General features: G+C 32.2%; 1 protein-coding gene across 1 annotated transcript; it reads left to right on the top strand.

Annotated features, from left to right (window-relative positions):
• Positions 1-219: 219 nt before the first annotated feature.
• On the top strand, positions 220-3,495 carry LOC143253329 (uncharacterized). Its single transcript, XM_076507069.1, has 3 exons — positions 220-351; positions 1,721-1,895; positions 3,154-3,495. Exons 2-3 carry the CDS (start codon positions 1,732-1,734, stop codon positions 3,311-3,313), a joined length of 324 nt encoding a protein of 107 aa, XP_076363184.1. The 5' UTR covers positions 220-351; positions 1,721-1,731; the 3' UTR covers positions 3,314-3,495.
• The last annotated feature ends 17,700 nt before the right edge of the window (positions 3,496-21,195 follow it).

The following is a 21,195-nucleotide window of genomic DNA, read 5'->3' as shown; positions in this document are numbered from 1 at the left end:
CCTTTTTCTAAACCTGTTAAAAAAGTAAACGTTGATTAGTGTCAGCTAGGCACTGTTCGTGTCTTGCGTCACTTCCGACATCCTGCTACTATTTTAGGCTTATATCATTCTGTATGAGTCACGTGACCCTGATTAAAGCTTAGAAAGTATTGGTGGCCTTTTCTACCCAATTAGACAAGAGCTGACATCAAGGAAACTGGATTATGGGACAAAGGGGGAGGTGTAACATTGAGCATTTTGAACTAAATCTTATAATCTTGCACCTTAAAGTTGAAATCGAATCGTATATAAAAGGAAACGAATAGGGGCGTTGCTATAGATACTTCTTAACCGGGAGAGGCGATAACTAAGGTATAGAAGTGTTAGACGTGATTATAAACTTAGAACAATTAACAAGGATAACAAATTGAAGGAACGTATTCCTCAATTTATCTAGGACTAATAATCTTAGAATTATATTACAAGAAACTTGACTGCGCGAGCGTTTCCAAAGCCAAAATTTTTTTCTTGTACTACGATGTATCTGTTTGTTTCTGTCTTGAAGAACGCTAGTACTGTTTATAGATTTTTGGTGGGATTTATCATGATATTTTACCACTGAAGGTTTAATATGTGATCATTTGACTTTAACGTTTACTAACTTCTTAGCATCAACCAATGTTTTGAGTGTTTATGTTCCCTACGTGTTTTGTAATATGGTAAACAAAACCCAAACCTGTATCTCAGAACGGCTGTTATGGGTATTAACACTTTTATTGATAAGGAGAGAACAACGTTTCGACCTTCCGAGGTCATCTTCAGGTTAAGAAAGAGAATTTGAAAGTGACCATCGACGGACACGTCTTAGGGACGAGAGTATAATGGGGTACCGGATTGTAGGGGGCGTTGCAGGTGGATGTTAGGTTATTAATTAATACAAGTATAAATGTATTTTGTACTTATTTGATTTTGCGTTTGTTTATATTTGTTTCCCTACTTAATATCTGGATGTTTTTTATGGTTACGTTGTGTTTATTTGACTTGCAATGTTCAAAAACGTGTGAAGATGTTTTTTTGTGTTCTTTGAATCTAGTTTCCATTTTTCTACTTGTTTCTCTAATATAGAAGTCGTGCCAGTTGTTGCATTGCATTTTATAAATTATGTTGGTGTTGTGTTTCTCATGATTTATAAAATACAATGCAACAACTGGCACGACTTCTATATTGGAGAAACAAGTAGAAAAATGGAAACCAGATTAAAAAAACACAAAAAGTCACCTTCACACGTTTTCGAACACTGCAAGTCAAATAAACACAACATAACCATAAAAAACACCAAATGCTAAATAAAGAAACAAACATAAACAAACGCAAAATCAAAAAAGATCTACTTATATAGCAACTAAAACCACAATTAAACCAATATAAAGGAACACCTTTATACCTGTACAAGTTAATGACCTAACATTCACCTATAACGCCCCCTATAATCCGATACCCGTTTATACTCTCGTCCTTAAGACATGTATCAGGCAATGGTAACTTTCAAATTCTCTTTCTTAACCTGAAGATGACACAAGAAAGGTCGAAACGTTATTCTCTGCTTATCAATAAAAGTATTAATACCCATACCAGCCGTTCTGAGATACATTTTTATTTCAAGTGGGTTTTTCTCGTCATTAAGAAAACCAAAACCTATTTAAGTTTAGTTTGTTACCCATATGATTACTTTATTTTTCAGTGAAAGGAACCATGAAGCTGTTTACCGTAGTGTTTACTTTGTCTTGTGTGTTGTTTATTGTCCACCAATCAGAGGCGGGCAAGTTGAAGAAGCTCCTCCCACTGCTCCTACTTGGGGCGGCAGGAGGCGGGAAAAGTGTAATCCCTCTCCCACTTCCTCTTCCGGTGCCAATATCGTAAGTTTTCTTATAATTTAAACTGTAGGTTTTAAGTTAATTAATTATAGAAACAGTGTAGTTAACCTATAATAAAGTTCGTCTATTTCAATAGCTAAATTCATTATTTTTAGAAACCTATTAAAATATATGTTTGGTATGTATTATCATATTTATTTATCTAATGCTTTACTTAGATAGGCACTCACAATCAAATAACATTTGTTATCTAAGAAACGAGCAAGTGCCAGTTCTTAGGCCAAGACCTGGCATAGCCAGGTGGGTTAAGGCGTTCGACTAGTAATCTGAGAGTCGCGGGTTCGAATTCCCGTCGCACCAAACATGCTCGCCCTTTCAGCCGTGAGGGCGTAATAATGTGACGGTCAATCCCACTATTCGTTGGTGAAAGGGTAGCCAAGAGTTGGAGGTGTGTGGTGATGGCTATTTGCCTTCCTTCTTGTCTTATACTGCTAAATTAGGGATGACTAGCGCAGATAGCCCTAGAGTAGCTTTGCGCGAAATTCAAAAACAAACAAATAAACCTTAGGCCAAATTTTTATGTCAAAAGTCATACCAAACAACAAATAACTTTCTTTTCCAGTTCTCTTCTTAAACTACACTACTATGGATTGTAAAAATATTCTTTGTGTGCCGAGTAGGCCTTTCGCACAGTACCAGAACTCATTATTTATACTGCTCGTGATGGAATACAATGTATCCGAAATCTTTTATATGCAGTAGAAACGTAAATGTTTTATCACTGATATTAGGCCTAATGGTGTCGATGCTTCGCAAGCTCTCCGTATTTAAAGCCCTAGATTTAGTTCATCTTAAACGTAACTGTTGTTGTTAAATTGTGAAATTTTACTCCAATTGAAGAACGTAAATAAGAAATGTTGCCAAATTTATTTCCCATAATTTGAAGTAAAATTTTTGCGTTATAAAATATTTGTTCTTTATAGTTTCAAATAAATAACCATGGTTTAATTAAAAACAATATAACTTTATGAGTAACATACTTGTCTGCTTTCAGAATCTAATGAACAGAACGTAGTCAAGACTAATTTGTGGTGTCACGTCTTAGAAATTAATTCTATTTGTTCTTTCAATATGACATTTAAACAATAATTTCTCAAAACTGACAGAAATGAGTGAAGGAAAGGAAGAGGGCGTTATAAAAATCGAATTAAAATTGATTATATTTGAAATATACAAATAAATTGGTTATGTACGAATCAAGAAGATATGTTAAAACTGGCTATGTATTTTATGATTGTAGGACAGGAAGCAGTTATTACAGCCACGACCACTATGGCTATGGTGGTGGTTACGGAGGCCACGGTCTTGGTGGTGGTTACGGAGGCTACGGTCTTGGTGGTGGTTACGGCGGCTACGGTTTTGGTGGTCATCTCGGTGGGGGTTATGGTGGATGGTGGTAGAAGATTATCAAAAAGTCACATTTATCAAATAATTCGAATAACAAATTGTAACAAAACTCATAGATACACGTGTGTACCATTTTAAGTTACAACTAAAATTCATTTTTCATGTTACTGTGGTTTTTATCTGTGTACACATATTGAAACTATGAAATCGATTTTCTATTTTATAATGGAACGTAATAAATTTGTTTGTTTATCAAGGACTTTGTGTGTTGTAGAGATATATTTCAAAATTTGCGTTATACATATCAACATAAGATGTTGTCTACAGTGTATTAGGAAACTTTAAACACCATGTACAGATACACCATGTAATCAAGTAAAGACACCACATTCGAATATGGCATCTGATCGATTATATACCGATAAAGGTTTGAATGTTCTTACATAAAATATCATGTTACATATGTTTTAGGTCCAGAATGTGACCTTACAAGACACATGAACTAAAGGTCCAAGGTTCAGACATAGCCGTCAACAGACAGCCAAAAGGATGGCGACAAATCGGCGTGAGTTAATTGGAAGTATCATGTTGTTTGAATACATGTGCGGTTGTTATTTCACCCAACTTAAGTCTTTAGTAATACGTTTAATATATCAAACCAGCGGACAGCCCGTTAGAAATGACGGAACAAGTACTTCCGTCCCTATCCCATGGTATACCCTAACCTCACAGTACTTCCGTCCCTATCCCATGGTATACCCTAACCTGACACTCTGTAGCTACCTAATATTAATAAATTTTGTGAAACCAAGATTCACCAACACTGAGACGGAAAAGTCTAGTAGAACCAATCAAACGTCAGTAAGTTACTTTGTGAACCAATCAAAATTAAGATCGCATTAGCGATTTATTCATAGAATAATTATTGATAAAAACACTTACAATAACAACTTGTAACATATACAAAAATCATGGTGGTTTGGTAACACTGCGTTCCAATAATGTGTGTGTTTTCTTATAGTAAAGCCATATAGGGCTATTTACTGTGTACACCGAGGAGAATTAAACCCCTGATTTTAGCGTTGTAAATCCAAAGACTTACTTACCTCTGTCCCAGCAGGGGACTCCCATAATGCCTTTCATGTCATGTTTATTAGCAATAAAGGTATTAACTTAATATTGTTGTTGTCCTATGTACTAAAAGTGTAAAATGAAATGTATAGACAGGAAGACTAGAAAACTATTCGTTGAATTCAAAGTCTCCGTTAATCAAACAGACTTATTTTTATTAAAAACGTTGGTGATAAAACAGAACAAAGCTTAATTCAGAAACGATTTAAGTTTAAAATCGTATCGATAGTTTTACTTTCAGGATAAATTTTACGTTCTTGGCTCTGGGCTTGGTAATCCTACACTACGTCTTTACTTTAAGCTTACAATATCAACACTCGCTACACATATAAGGTTTCACGACTTTCTTGCGCCTTCGTCACTGAAATCTTGGTGACTAGATAGTAATCGAATAATTATATCTGGATAAATGACTTTTGGCTTTTATGACTCCTCATATTCTTGAAATCAAAATAAATGAGTGATACATAACACACACATGTGTTGTATTGGTTAACTAAGTTATACTGGTCTAACATTCCTTTAAAATGTTCCAGATATGAATATTATTTTACAAACTCTACCACACATGTCAGTAGGTGTAACTGGAATAAGTACTGAACACATGCAATAACCCTGAGAAGGTCCAAGCTTAAAAATATATACAGTAAGGACAGAACTGCCGAAACAATATTCATGTTTATGCTGAAAAAGAAACAAACGTTCAACTTTTTTTATCCTCGTATTTACACTTAATTGAACAAGTCAAACTTTCTTTGAGCCATCTTAAGCCATGACCATACGTATTAATTTGTTATTTGTTATTTTTAAATTTCGCGCAAAGCTACTCGAGTGCTATCTTTGCTAGCCGTCCCTAATTTAGCAGTGTAAGACTAGAGGAAATGCAGCTAGTCATCACCACCCACCGCCAACTCTTGGGCTACTCTTTTACCAACGAATAGTGGGATTGACCGTAACATTATACCGCCCCACGACTGAAAGGGCGAGCATGTTTGGTGTGACCGAGATTCGAACCCGCGACCCTCGGATTACAAGTCGAACGCCTTAACGCACTTGGCCATGCCGGGCCCATACGTATTAAACACACCTGTAATTGTAACAATAGTGGGATACATAGAAACATACAGAACATACGTATTGATTTTAAATGTTTATTAAATAAATATTAACCATGCAAGTTAAAACAGCTGAAACAAGTAATGTAATGAATTCGAAACGATGTTGATTATAATCAGTGTTTAATCTTATCCAAATGATCCTCATTAGTTTCTGTCATAACCAATGTATAAGAAGAAAGACCACTGTTTTAGCCAGTTATTTCAACATCATTTGGTGTAAGACTTTATTATAATCGTTTTAAACCATACAAGAGTTAGTGGTAAGTCCTACCCCAGGGTCATTCAGACCCTTCGTATATCACCGGTAAGCAAGGTCACCTCAAACAAGTTAATACAAAAAAAAAAAAAAGAAATGTTCGAGTTGTTTATATGGGATTGTTCAAGTCAGTCTGTCTGGTGTAAGTAATGGCTTTACGTGACTTGTTGTTTTCATTATCAACTAAAAATAACAATCGAAATGATATAGGCGGTTTTTATACATTAATTGTAGGAATATAAACCTGTCAAAATATGAAGAATACACTACTGGTGAAAGGAAGAATCTACAAGTAATAAAAACGCTAGTGGTGAAAGGAAGAATCTACAAGTAATAAAAACACTACTGGTGAAAGGAAGAATCTACAAGTAATAAAAACACTACTGGTGAAAGGAAGAATCTACAAGTAATAAAAACACTACTGGTGAAAGGAAGAATCTACAAATAATAAAAACACTAGTGGTGAAAGATTGTCATAAAGGTTTTAAATATTGTTAACATACGAGATTGTCATAAAGAAGGTTTCAAATATTGTAAACACACAAGACTGTCAAAAATAAGATTTTAAATATTAATTACACACGAGACTGTCATAAAGGTTTTAGATATTTTTAACACACGAGACTGTCAAAAAGGTTTTAGATATTTTTAACACATGAGACTGTCGTAAAGAAGGTTTTAGATATTGTTAATACACGAAACTGTCATAAAGGTTTTTGATCTTGTTAACACACAAGATTGTCATAAAGGTTTTAAATATTGTTAATCCACGAGACTATTCTAAAATTAATTTCAAACATTTGTAACCCGCTAGTACAATGGTATGTCTCCGGATTTACAACTTTAGAATTAGGTGTTCGATTCCCCTCTGTGGGCTCAGCAGATAGCCCGATGTGGCTTTGCTATAAGAAAAAATACAGTTTTAAATATTTTTCCATCCGAGACTATTATAAAGATGGTTTAAATATTGTTACTGTATCGTAATGTTGCATTAAAACTGTCTGGGCTTCACTCTAAATTATATCTGAATTTGAAATATTTAGATCTCTTATTTTGAACTTATATGAGTACCAAATACATGTATTTTAAGATAGAAAATAATGTCTGGTTTTTAAGAATTTTTACGAAAAGTTCTACAATAGCTGGGCATAATCGTCCCAAAATTTCAGCTGACATAATATAGGAAAGGAGCGCACTTTCACGGCAGAGGGACCCCAACCAGGGAAACTCTGATACTATCATCCCGCGCAGCACTAACCATTAAGTTACGTCCAGTCCAATAACTATTTACATAATAGCTCGTTTTAAGTGTGTTCAAGTAGGAAAATGACAAGCTATTTTTACAGACAAATGCCTTGTAACAATATTTATAAATATTTAATTATATGTTTAGCTTTGAAGAAGGTCATATATGTATAAAAAGAAGAAATCACCAAATGTATGGAGTCGGTGACCCCATTAGCGTATCGCAAATTTCTCGAGCTACTGAAGCTCCTAACCTAAATAATGTATCTAATATAACTAGTAAATAATGCATGTAATTAATAAGAAATGTATATAATATAATTAATAAGAAATGAATATAATATAATTAATAAATAATGTATATAACATAATTAATAAGTAATGTATATAATATAATTAATAAATAACGCATATAATATAATTAATAAATAATTTATCCAATATAAGTTCTGTTTCTTACTTTCATATAATTATGTCAGGAATGGAACATCAAACACGAACAACTCGTGCTTCAAATGAATTCATTCGTATACAATGAAAAATTATTATTTTGTGTGCAAATATAGAGTGAAATAAATTCCGTTTGTTTATACTTTTAAAACAACGACTTTAAAGTACCACGTAGTTCAAGCGTTCTCTTACAGTCAAACTAGTTATGGATAAAGACCGTTTCTAAGGTCATGTGAACTCCACATGACCATGTGGGTATAGTACTTCACTCATAATTTGAGGGTCACGGGTTCGAATTCTTGTCCCACCAAATCTGCTCGCCCTTTCAGCCATGGGGGAGTTATAATATATTCATAAAATAATAACACAAGAGTTGACGGTGGGCGAAGTTTCCCCTGTTAAATTAGCGACGGCTAGTGCATGTAGCTCTCGTGCAGCTTTGTGAGAAAATTAAAACAAACCAAAGCAATATCTAAAACAGCTTCAATTAGCAGATTGACAATTACCCACAATAGATGGCGCTACCAAATATACAAAACCATACATCGCTTGAGCCTAATCATACTGAAGAATAATAGATAAATTATCAAACCTAATTCTGTATAGGATATTAGATAAATTATTTAACCTAATACATCAAAAGAAGAAGAGACAATTAAATTATTTAACCTGATACATTTAAAGAAGAAGAGATAATTAAATTATTTAACCTATTACTTCTAAAGAAGAAGAAATAATTAAATTATTTAACCTAATACATCTAAAGAAGAAGATATAATTAAATTATTTAACCTAATACATCTAAAAAAGAAGAGATAATTAAATTATTTAACCTAATACATCTAAAGAAGAAGAGATAATTAAATTATTTAACCTTATACATCTAAAGAAGAAGATATAATTAAATTATTTAACCTAATACATCTAAAGAAGGAGAAATAATTAAATTATTTAACCTAATACATCTAAAGAAGAAGAAATAATTAACTTATTTAACCTATTACTTCTAAAGAAGAAGAAATAATTAAATTATTTAACCTAATACATCTAAAGAAGAAGAGTTAATGAAATTATTTAACCTAATACATCTAAAGAAGAAGAGACAATTAAATTATTTAACCTAATACATCTAAAGAAGAAGAAATAATTAAATTATTTAACCTAATAATCTAAAGGAGAAGAGATAATTAAATTATTTAACCTAATAGATCTAAAGAAGAAGAGACAATTAAATTATTTAACCTAATAGATCTAAAGAAGAAGAGATAATTAAATTATTTAATCTAATACATCTAAAGAAGAAGAGATAATTAAATTATTTAATCTAATACATCTAAAGGAGAAGAGATAATTAAATTATTTAACCTAATACAACTAAAGAAGAAGAGATAATTAAATCATTTAACCTATTACTTCTAAAAGAATAGTACAATGAAAATTTTTAAACGTAATTTTCTAGAGATGTTCGTGGTCAAATAGAAAGTTACACAACAGGCTATTGTGTTCTAGCCACTGCATGCATCGAAACTCGACATGTAGAGTTACAAGCCTTCAGTCTTGCCATTGAGTAAATGTGGGAAGGTTTCTCCAGGAGATTAAATACAAGCTCATAAATAAATGAAAGTAAATAAAAATATAAAAGGTTCCTAAGTAATAACATCTGGAACTGTTATTTCACTAACTAAATGTTACCTTAGAATCTACCAGTTTCCAAATCAAATATTCATTTTCGTACAAGGTGTGAGAAGTATTTATTTTTTCATACTTAATGCAGTCAACAGATGTGGAAATAATGAACGAAACTTTAATCTGTAGAAGAATCGTACAAGCTTATCGTTTGTTCTAGATCTAGACTTACTGAGATTATTGAAATGTAATGCCAAGGTCACGTGTCACTAGCTCGTGATAAAGAAAAGGGTAAAACTGGTATGAAAACTCAAACCGGGCTAAACTTGGGAGTTCAAAAAACTAGCAACATTAACCGTCAATAGAGAAGGCGGGGGGGGAGAACCCAAGTAGGTCAAGAAAAGCTGCAGGAGACAGCCAGCTAAAAATAACATAACCACGCATGGCAGAATGAACCAAACAAAAGTTAAAAAAAGTGAAAGAAAAATTAATAATGCTTAACCGAATAGATAATGGGAAACCCGAATAGAATAGAATGTTATTTTTAATAGCCAATTAACGAAATGTGTACCAATAAAATACCGGCAGGTTTTCTATATAAACAGCTGGGCTCTGGTTTAAAGAAGACAGCATTAACAGTTTGCTTCGAATTGGTACAACTTGGAATATTTGAAAAAGTAAGTAAATCGTTAAATAAAAAGGAAACACTTATAATAATAATATCTGTGTAGTTTTACTTAAACCTAGTTCTAATGGAAAGTAGCGAGTTTGAAGTGTAAAAAATATTACGAATGAACATGTGTTTTGCTCATAACCTCCGAGCACTGAAACTAGAGCAAAAACAAATATTATTTTGGAAAAACAAGTGCAGGGAAAGAAGATACGAATTAGGCTTATGTTGTATATAAAAACTAAAGACAGTCGAGAAATGTTTTTATTTTAATCTATAAGGAATACGGTTTCTTTTATCCAAATCTTACAGAATATTAACAACACTTTTAAAACGAATTTGTTTACGTAGTTTACAAAGTTGAAATATGTGCTACAATATGGATTAAAACTCATGCAGAAGACAAAACAAAAAACATACGATGGTCTAACGTATAAATAAATTGTTATATCTGTTAAGTATATCTCTGTTTATCTCAACTTTTCTCTGATGATTTCTGTACAGATGATCTGTTGTTACATAACTGTTTGTTTTCCTAGAAGACCACATCAGCATGAAAGCTTTCAAGGTATTTTGTTTGTGTCTAATTTCTTATGGACTTCTGGGTGTTCAGTTCCAGCTAACTGAAGCTGCAATTGGTAAAAAGCTGCTGCCCCTCCTACTTCTTGGTGGACTTGGAGGGGGTGGTAAAGGAATAATCCCTTTACCAATTCCATTCCCCATTCCTCTCGAGTAAGTATGAAACCTACTTTGATCTCTGGTTGAGGTGTAATACCTCTGTCCGTTCCTCTTGAGTAAGTATGAAACCTACTTTGATCTCTGGTTGAGGTGTAATAACTCGATCTATAGTCTCTAATCACTTGTCATGGAATCTTCTGTAGACATTATGGTTTTGTGACGTTAGATATAAAGTCATTAGGCGTGAACAACAAAACACATTAAAAACAAGTGATCACGTACCCTATTAGACTCTAATCGCTGAAATGTGATTTTTATTTACTACCAGGACCACCAAATACCAGAGTCACCTCGTTCCATATCCAGTTCCTTACCACGTTCCCAGCTACATTCCGTATCCTATTTACATTGGAGGTTATAGCTATGGTAGCAGTCATGGTGGAGGTCACGGCGGTGGAGGCTACGGTGGCGGGGGTTATGGTGGAGGCTACGGTGGCTGGCATTAATAACCATTTTGTTGAATAAAAGCTGATTTCACTTCATGAAAGGTTACTTTAAGTCCTTCGCAATGTAATCTGTGTTAACCATCATTACATACATTAACCATATTATATGTAATATGAAGTGTATGTCATATGTAATATATATATATACTGTATGTGATATTATCTGTAACATATATATATATATATACTGTATGTCATTTTGTTCTCCTGTATATAACTTAATAACGCACGTCACACAGACCTCAAATGCTTGAAGTACTGAGTCTGTTCAATAAGTGACGATCATATGTACATTTATTTTAACAAAATAAAGGTTTTAATGGACAACGTTTCAAGATGTTATGTCTTATAAGTAAGCGATCTAAGTGTAGTCACTACACAGTTAGGGCCTACCACGTCCTAATAGTTAGAACAAATAAGTTTGGTCACTATACAGTTAGAACCTGCCACGTCCTAATAGGTAGAACGAAAAAGTATGGTCACTATACAGTTAGAACCTGCCACGTCCTAATAGTTAGAACGAATATGTATGGTCAGTATACAGTTAGGGCCTGCCTCGTCTTAATAGTTAGAACGAATAAGTATGATCAGTATAGAGTTAGGACCTGCCACGTCCTAATAGTTATAACCAATAAGTATGGTCAAAATACAGTTAGGGCCTGCCACGTCCTAATAGTTAGAACGAATAAGTATGGTCAGTATACAGTTGGAGCCTTCCACGTCCTAATAGTTAGAAAAAATAAGTATGGTCACTATACAGTTAGGGCCTGCCACGTCGTAATAGTTAGAACGAATAAAAATGGTCACTATACAGTTAGGGCCTGCCACGTCGTAATAATTAGAACGAATAAAAATGGTCACTATACAGTTAGGGCCTGCAACGTCCTAATAGTTAGAAAAAATTTCCGTAATTGAATATCTATTTAGCTATGAGGGCAAAATAACATGATGGCCAGTGTTGCTATTTGTAGGAAAAAAATAGTATACAAACGTTGGCGGCGGGTGTTGTTGAATAGGTGCTGTCCTTGTAGTAAATCACTGCTAACTTTGGGATGGCAATCACAGAGAGCCTTCTGGTAGCTTTACACAAAATTCAAATGAAACTACGATACGGTCATGTCTAAAAAAATGTTCTGTTAGTAAAATATACCAACTTGACCACTACTTGTTACTTAAATAATGAATACAAAATTATTTGAAATAACAAAATATAGCTTAAAAATTATTGTGACGTTGTAACCCCATCTATTACTTTATAACGATTGCTGTTGAAACACGAAAAACGGACAAAATACATTTCGGTAAAAATAGGCGGTATTCACTCCAAACAGAACAGAAATAATGTATAATGAGAAATAACTGAACAGAACTATAGCTAGTGATGAGGGAGGAAATGTATAATAACAAATATCTGAACAGAACTATAGCTAGGGATGAGGGAGGAAATGTATAATAACAAATATCTGAATCGAACTATAGCTAGGGATGAGGGAGGAAATGTATAATAACAAATATCTGAACAGAACAATAGCTAGGGATAAGAGAAAAAATGTATAATAAAAAATATCTGAACAGAACTATAGTTAAGGATCAGAAAGAAAATGTATAATAAAAAAGATCTGAACAGAAGAACAGCTAAGGATGACGAAGGAAATGTATAATAAAAAATACCTAAACAGAACTATAGCTAGGGATGAGGGAGGAAATGTATAGTAACAAATACCTGAACAGAACTATAGCTGGGGAAAACGGAGGAAATGCATACTAACAATAATCTGAACACAACTGTAGCTAGGGATGAGGAAGGAAATGTATAATTACAAATATCTGAACAGAACTATAGCTAAAGAAGACGGACGAAATGTAAAATAACTAGTATCTGAACAGAACTATAGCTAGTGATGAGGGAGCAAATGTACAATAACAAATATCTGAACAGAACTATAGCTAGAAATGAGGGAGGAAATGTATAATAACACATATCTGAACAGAACTATAGCTAGAAAAACGAAGGAATTGCATAATAACAAAAATCTGAAAAGAACTATAGCTAGGGAAGAGGAAGGAAATGTATAATAACAAATATTTGAACAGAACAATAGGTAGGGATGAGGAAGAAAATGTATCATAACAAATACCTAAACATAACAATAGCTATTAATGAGGGATGATAAGTATAATAACAAATATCTGAAAAGAACTATAGCTAGGGATGAGAAAGGAAATGTATAATAACAAATATCTGAACAGAAGTAATGTATAATAACAAATATCTGAAGAGAACTATAGCTAGTGACGAAAGAGGAAATAAATAATAACAAATATCTGAATAGAACTATAGATAGGGATGAGGAAGGAAATGTATAATAACAATAATCTGAAAAGAACAATAGCTAGAAAAAACGGAGGAAATGTATCATAAAAAGTATATGAACAGAACTATAGCTAAAGAAGACGGACGAAATGTAAAATAAGAAATATCTGAACAAAACTATAGCTAGGGATGAAGATGGAAATGTATAATCACAAATACCTAAACAAAACTATAGCTAGAGAAGACGGACGAAATGTAAAATAACAAATATCTGAACAGAACTATAGCTAGGGAAGAGGAAGGAAATGTCCAATAACAAATATCAGAACAGAAGTAATGTATACTAATAAATAACTGAAAAGAACTATAGATAGTGATAAAAGAGGAAATGTATAATACAAATATCTAAACAGAACTATAGCTAGGGATGAGGGAGGAAATGTATAATTACAAATAACTGAACAGAACTATAGCAAGGGATGAAAGACGGAAATGTATAATAATAAATATCTGAACAGAACCATAGCTGGGAAAAACGGAGGAAATGTATAATACCAAATATCTAAACAGAACTATAGATAGGTATGAGGAAGGAAATGTATAATAACAAATATCTGAACAGAACTATAGCTAAAGATGAGGGAGGAAAAGTCTAGTAACAAATATCTGAACAGAACAATAGCTAGGGATGAGGAAGGAAATCTATAATAAAAAATACCTTAACAGAACTATAGCTAGTGATGATGGAGGATATGTATAATAACAAATATCTGAACTGAACAATACCTAGGGATGAGGAAAAAGATGTATAATAACAAATACCTGAATATAACTATATCTCTGGATGAGGGAGGATATGTCTAATAAGAAATACCTAAACAGAACTATAGCTAGGGATGAGAAAAGAAATGTATAACAACAAATATCTGAACAGAACTATATTTAGGGATGAGGAAAGAAATGTCTAATAACAATAATCTGAACAAAATTATAGATAAGGATGAGAAAGGAAATGTCTAATAAGAAATATCTGAACAGAAGTAATGTATAATAATAAATATCTGAAAATAGCTTTTGCTAGAGATAATGGAGGAAATGTATAATACAAATATCTAAAAAGAACTTTAGCTAGGGATGAGGAAGGAAATGTATAATAAGAAATATCTGAAAAGAAGAACAGCGAAAAATGAGGAAGGAAATGTATAATAAAAAATACCTAAACAGAACTATAGCTAGGGATGAAGGAGGAAATGTATAATAACAAATATCTGAACAGAACTATAGTTAGGAAAAAGAGAGGAAAAGTAAAATAACAAATATCTGTACAGAACTATAGCAAGAAAAAACGGACGAAATGTAAAATAACAAATATCTGAACAGAACTATAGCTATCGATGAGGGAGGAAATGTATAATAACAAATATCTGAACAAAACTATAGCAAGAGAAGAAGTAGGAAATGTATAATAACAAATATATTAACAGAACTATAGCTAGCGATGAAGGAGAAAGTGTATAATAACAAATATCTGAACAGAACAATAGCGAGGAATGAGAAAGGAAATATATAATAAGAAATATCTGAAAAGAATAACAGCTAAGATTGAGGAAGGAAATGTATAATAAAAAATACCTAAACAGAACTATATTTATGGATGAGGGAGGAAATGTAAAAAAACAAATATCTGAACAGAACTATAGCTAGGGATGAGGAAGGAAAGGTATAATCACAACTATCTGAATAGAACCACAGCTAGGGATGAGGAAGGAAATGTATAATAAGAAATATCTGAACAGAACTATAGCTAAGGATGAGGGAGGAAAGGTCTAGTAACAAATATCTGAACAGAATAATAGCTAGGGATGGGGAAGGAAATCTATAATAAAAAATACCTTAACAGAACTATAGCTAGTGATGATGGAGGATATGTATGATAAAAAAATATCTGAACAGAACTATAGCTAGGGAAAAGAGAGGAAATGCATAACAACAAATATCTGAACAGAACTATAGATAAAAAAAAGGAAGGAAATGTAAAAAAACAAATATCTGAACAGAATTATAGATAAGGATGAGAAAGGAAATGTCTAATAACAAATATCTGAACAGAAGTAATGTATAATAATAAATATCTGAAAATAGCTTTTGCTAGAGATTAAGGAGGAAATGTATAATACAAATATCTAAAAAGAACTTTAGCTAGGGATGAGGAAGGAAATGTATAATAAGAAATATCTGAAAAGAAGAAAAGCGAAAAATGACGAAGGAAATGTATAATAAAAAATACTTAAACAGAGCTATAGCTAGGGATGAAGGAGGAAATGTATAATAACAAATATCTGAACAGAACTATAGTTAGGAAAAAGAGAGGAAAAGTAAAATAACAAATATCTGGATAGAACTAAAGCAAGAAAAAACGGACGAAATGTAAAATAACAAATATCTGAACAGAACTATAGCTATGGATGAGGGAGGAATTGTATAATAACAAATATCTGAACAGAACTATAGCTAGGGATGAGGGAGGAAGTGTATAATAACAAATATCTGAACAGAACAATAGCTAGGGATGGGAAAGGAAATGTATAATAAGAAATATCTGAAAAGAAGAACAGATAAGAATGAGGAAGGAAATGTATAATAAAAAATATTTAAACAGAACTATATTTATGGATGAGGGAGGAAATGTAAAATAAGAAATATCTGAATAGAACTTCTGTTAGGGATGAGGGAAGAAATGTATAATAACAAATAACTGAACAGAACTATAGTTAGGGATGAGGAAGGAAATGTATAACAAGAAATATCTGAACAGAACTATACCTAAAGATAAGGAAGTAAATGTATGATAACAAATATCTGAACAGAACTATAGGTAGGGAAAATGGAGGAAATGTATAATAACAAACATCTGAACAGAACTATAGGTAGAAAAAACGGAGGAAATGTATAATAACAAATATCTGAACAGAACTATAGCTAATAATGTGGGAGGAAATGTAGAATAATAAATATCTAAACAGAACTATAGCTAGGGATGAGGAAGGAAAGGTATAATCACAAATATCTGAATAGAACCACAGCTAGGGATGAGGAAGGAAATGTATAATAAGAAATATCTGAACAGAACTATACCTAAGGATAAGGAAGGAAATGTATAATAACTAATACCTAAACAGATCTATAGCTAGGGATGAGGGAGGAAATGTATAATAACAAATATCTGACCAGAACAATAGCTAAGGATGAGGGAGGAAATGTCTAGTAACAAATATTTGAACAGAACAATAGCTAGGGATGAGGTAGGAAATCTATATTTAAAAATACCTAAACAGAACTATAGCTAGTGATGATGGAGGATATGTATAATACCAAGTATCTGAACAGAACTACAGCTAGGGATGAGAAAGGAAATGCATAACAACAAATATCTGAACAGAATTATAGATACGGATGAGGAAGGAAATGTATAAAAACAAATATCTGAACAGAATTATAGATAAGGATGAGAAAGGAAATGTCTAATAACAAATATCTGAACAGAAGTAATGTATAATAATAAATATCTGAAAATAGCTTTTGCTAGAGATTAAGGAGGAAATGTATAATACAAATATCTAAAAAGAACTTTAGCTAGGGATGAGGAAGGAAATGTATAATAAGAAATATCTGAAAAGAAGAAAAGCGAAGAATGACGAAGGAAATGTATAATAAAAAATACTTAAGCAGAGCTATAGCTAGGGATGAAGGAGGAAATGTATAATAACAAATATCTGAACAGAACTATAGTTAGGAAAAAGAGAGGAAAAGTAAAATAACAAATATCTGGATAGAACTAAAACAAGAAAAAACGGACGAAATGTAAAATAACAAATATCTGAACAGAACTATAGCTATGGATGAGGGAGGAATTGTATAATAACAAATATCTGAACAGAACTATAGCTAGGGATGAGGAGGAAATGTATAATAACAAATATCTGAACAGAACAATAGCTAGGGATGGGAAAGGAAATGTATAATAAGAAATATCTGAAAAGAAGAACAGATAAGAATGAGGAAGGAAATGTATAATAAAAATATTTAAACAGAACTATATTTATGGATGAGGGAGGAAATGTAAAATAAGAAATATCTGAATAGAACTTCTGTTAGGGATGAGGGAAGAAATGTATAATAACAAATAACTGAACAGAACTATAGTTAGGGATGAGGAAGGAAATGTATAACAAGAAATATCTGAACAGAACTATACCTAAAGATAAGGAAGTAAATGTATGATAACAAATATCTGAACAGAACTATAGGTAGGAGAAAATGGAGGAAATGTATAATAACAAATATCTGAACAGAACTATAGGTAGAAAAAAAGGAGGAAATGTATAATAACAAATATCTGAACAGAACTATAGCTAATAATGTGGGAGGAAATGTATAATAATAAATATCTAAACAGAACTATAGCTAGGGATGAGGAAGGAAATGTATAATCACAAATATCTGAATAGAACCATAGCTAGGGATGAGGAAGGAAATGTATAATAAGAAATATCTGAACAGAACTATACCTAGGATAAGGAAGGAAATGTATAATAACAAATACCTAAACAGAACTATAGCTAGGGATGAGGGAGGAAATGTATAATAACAAATATCTGAACAGAACAATAGCTAAGGATGAGGGAGGAAATGTCTAATAACAAATATCTGAACAGAACAATAGCTAGGGATGAGGTAGGAAATCTATATTTAAAAATACCTAAACAGAACTATAGCTAGTGATGATGGAGGATATGTATAATACCAAGTATCTGAACAGAACTACAGCTAGGGATGAGAAAGGAAATGTATAACAACAAATATCTGAACAGAATTATAGATAGGGATGAGGAAGGAAATGTATAAAAACAAATATCTGAACAGAATTATAGATAAGGATGAGAAAGGAAATGTCTAATAACAAATATCTGAACAGAAGTAATGTATAATAATAAATATCTGAAAATAGCTTTTGCTAGAGATTAAGGAGGAAATGTATAATACAAATATCTAAAAGAACTTTAGCTAGGGATGAGGAAGGAAATGTATAATAAGAAATATCTGAAAAGAAGAAAAGCGAAGAATGAGAAGGAAATGTATAATAAAAAATACTTAACAGAACTATAGCTAGGGATGAAGGAGGAAATGTATAATAACAAATATCTGAACAGAACTATAGTTAGGAAAAAGAGAGGAAAAGTAAAATAACAAATATCTGGATAGAACTAAAACAAGAAAAAACGGACGAAATGTAAAATAACAAATATATGAACAGAACTATAGCTAGGGATGAGGGAGGAAGTGTATAATAACAAATATCTGAACAGAACAATAGCTAGGGATGGGGAAGGAAATGTATAATAAGAAATATCTGAAAAGAAGAACAGATAAGAATGAGGAAGGAAATGTATAATAAAAAATACCTAAACAGAACTATATTTATGGATGAGGGAGGAAATGTAAAATAAGAAATATCTGAATAGAACTTCTGTTAGGGATGAGGGAAGAAATGTATAATAACAAATAACTGAACAGAACTATAGCTAGGGATGAGGAAGGAAATGTATAACAAGAAATATCTGAACAGAACTATACCTAAAGATAAGGAAGTAAATGTATGATAACAAATACCTAAACAGATCTATAGCTAGGGATAAGGGAGGAAATGTATAATAACAAATATCTGACCAGAACTATAGCTAAGAATGAGGGAGGAAATGTCTAGTAACAAATATCTGAACAGAACAATAACTAGGAGTGAGGAAGGAAATCTATAATAAAAAATACCTTAACAGAACTATAGCTAGTGATGATGGAGGATATGTATAATTACAAATATCTGAACAGAACAATACCTAGGGATGAGGAAAAAGATGTCTAATAACAAATACCTAAACAGAACTATAGCTAGGATGAGAAAGGAAATGTATAACAACAAATATCTGAACAGAATTATAGATACGGATGAGGAAGGAAATATATAAAAACAAATATCTGAACAGAACTGAATTTAGGGATGAGGAAAGAAATGTCTAATAACAAATATCTGAACAGACTTATAGATAAGGATGAAAAAGGAAATTCTAATAAGAAATATCTGAACAGAAGTAATGTATAATAATAAATATCTGAAAATAGGTTTTGCTAGAGATTAAGGAGGAAATGTATAATACAAATACCTAAACAGAACTACAGCTAGGGATGAGGAAGGAAATGTAAAATAACAAATATCTGAATATAACTTCTGCTAGGGATGAGAAAGGAAATGTATAATAACAAATAACTGAACAGAACTATAGCTAGGGAGGACGGAGGAAATGTATAATAACAAATATCTCAACAGAACTATAGTTAGGGATGAGGAAGGAAATGTATAATCACAAATATCTGAAGAGAACTAGAGCTAGGGATGAGGAAGGAAATGTATAATAAGAAATATCTGAACAAAACTATAGCTAAGAATGAGGAAGGAAATGTATAATAACAAAAAAAAACCTATACAGAACTATAGCTAGGGATGAGGGAGGAAATGTATAATAACAAATATCTGAACAGAACTATAGGAAGGGAAAATGGAGGAAATGTATAATAACAAACATCTGAACAGAACTATAGGTAGAAAAAACGGAGGAAATGTATAATAACAAATATCTGAACAGAACTATAGCTAATAATGTGGGAGGAAATGTAGAATAATAAATATCTAAACAGAACTATAGCTAGGGATGAGGAAGGAAAGGTATAATCACAAATATCTGAATAGATCCACAGCTAGGGATGAGGAAGGAAATGTATAATAAGAAATATCTGAACAGAACTATACCTAAGGATAAGGAAGGAAATGTATAATAACTAATACCTAAACAAATCTATAGCTAGGGATGAGGGAGGAAATGTATAATAACAAATATCTGACCAGAACAATAGCTAAGGATGAGGGAGGAAATGTCTAGTAACAAATATTTGAACAGAACAATAGCTAGGGATGAGGTAGGAAATCTATATTTAAAAATACCTAAACAGAACTATAACTAGTGATGATGGAGGATATGTATAATACCAAGTATCTGAACAGAACTATAGCTAGGGATGAGAAAGGAAATGTATAACAACAAATAACTGAACAGAATTATAGATACGGATGAGGAAGGAAATGTATAAAAACAAATATCTGAACAGAATTATAGATAAGGATGAGAAAGGAAATGTCTAACAAGAAATATCTGAACAGAAGTAATGTATAATAATAAATATCTGAAAATAGCTTTTGCTAGAGATTAAGGAGGAAATGTAAAATACAAATATCTGAACAGAACTATAGCTATGGATGAGGGAGGAAATGTATAATAACAAATATTTGAACAGAACTATAGCTAGGGATGAGGGAGGATATGTCTAATAACAAATACCTAAAGAGAACTATAGCTGGGGATGAGGAGGGAATTGCATAATAACAAAGATCTGAACAGAACTATAGCTAGGGAAGAGGGAGGAAATGTATAATAACAAATATTTGAACAGAACTATAGCTATGGATGAGGGAGGAAATGTATAATAACAAATATCTGAACAGAACTATAGCTATGGATGAGGGAGGAAATGTATAATAACAAATATCTGAACAGAACTATAACAAGAGAAGACGTAGGAAATGTATAATAACAAATATATAAACAGAACTATAGCTAAGGATGAGGGAGGAAATGTAAAATAACAAATATCTGAATAGAACTTCTGCTAGGGATGAGGGAGGAAATGTATAATAACAAATAACTGAACAGAACTATAGCTAGGGATGAGGAAGGAAAGGTATAATCACAAATATCTGAATAGAACCACAGCTAGGGATGAGGAAGGAAATGTATAATAAGAAATATCTGAACAGAACTATACATAAGGATA

This window comes from Tachypleus tridentatus, chromosome 1 (genome assembly GCF_004210375.1).
Source record: "Tachypleus tridentatus isolate NWPU-2018 chromosome 1, ASM421037v1, whole genome shotgun sequence".
Classification (NCBI taxonomy): domain Eukaryota; kingdom Metazoa; phylum Arthropoda; class Merostomata; order Xiphosura; family Limulidae; genus Tachypleus; species Tachypleus tridentatus.
The sequence above is the reverse complement of the archived record's forward strand: the minus strand, read 5'-3'. Positions and strand labels throughout refer to the sequence as shown.

Bases quoted from the DNA above. Each gene is read 5' to 3' on its own strand.
- LOC143253329 (XM_076507069.1), top strand. From the start codon at position 1,732: ATGAAGCTGTTTACCGTAGTGTTTACTTTGTCTTGTGTGTTGTTTATT. The intron at 1,896-3,153 runs GTAAGTTTTCTT...TTATGATTGTAG, and splicing joins CCTCTTCCGGTGCCAATATC to GACAGGAAGCAGTTATTACA.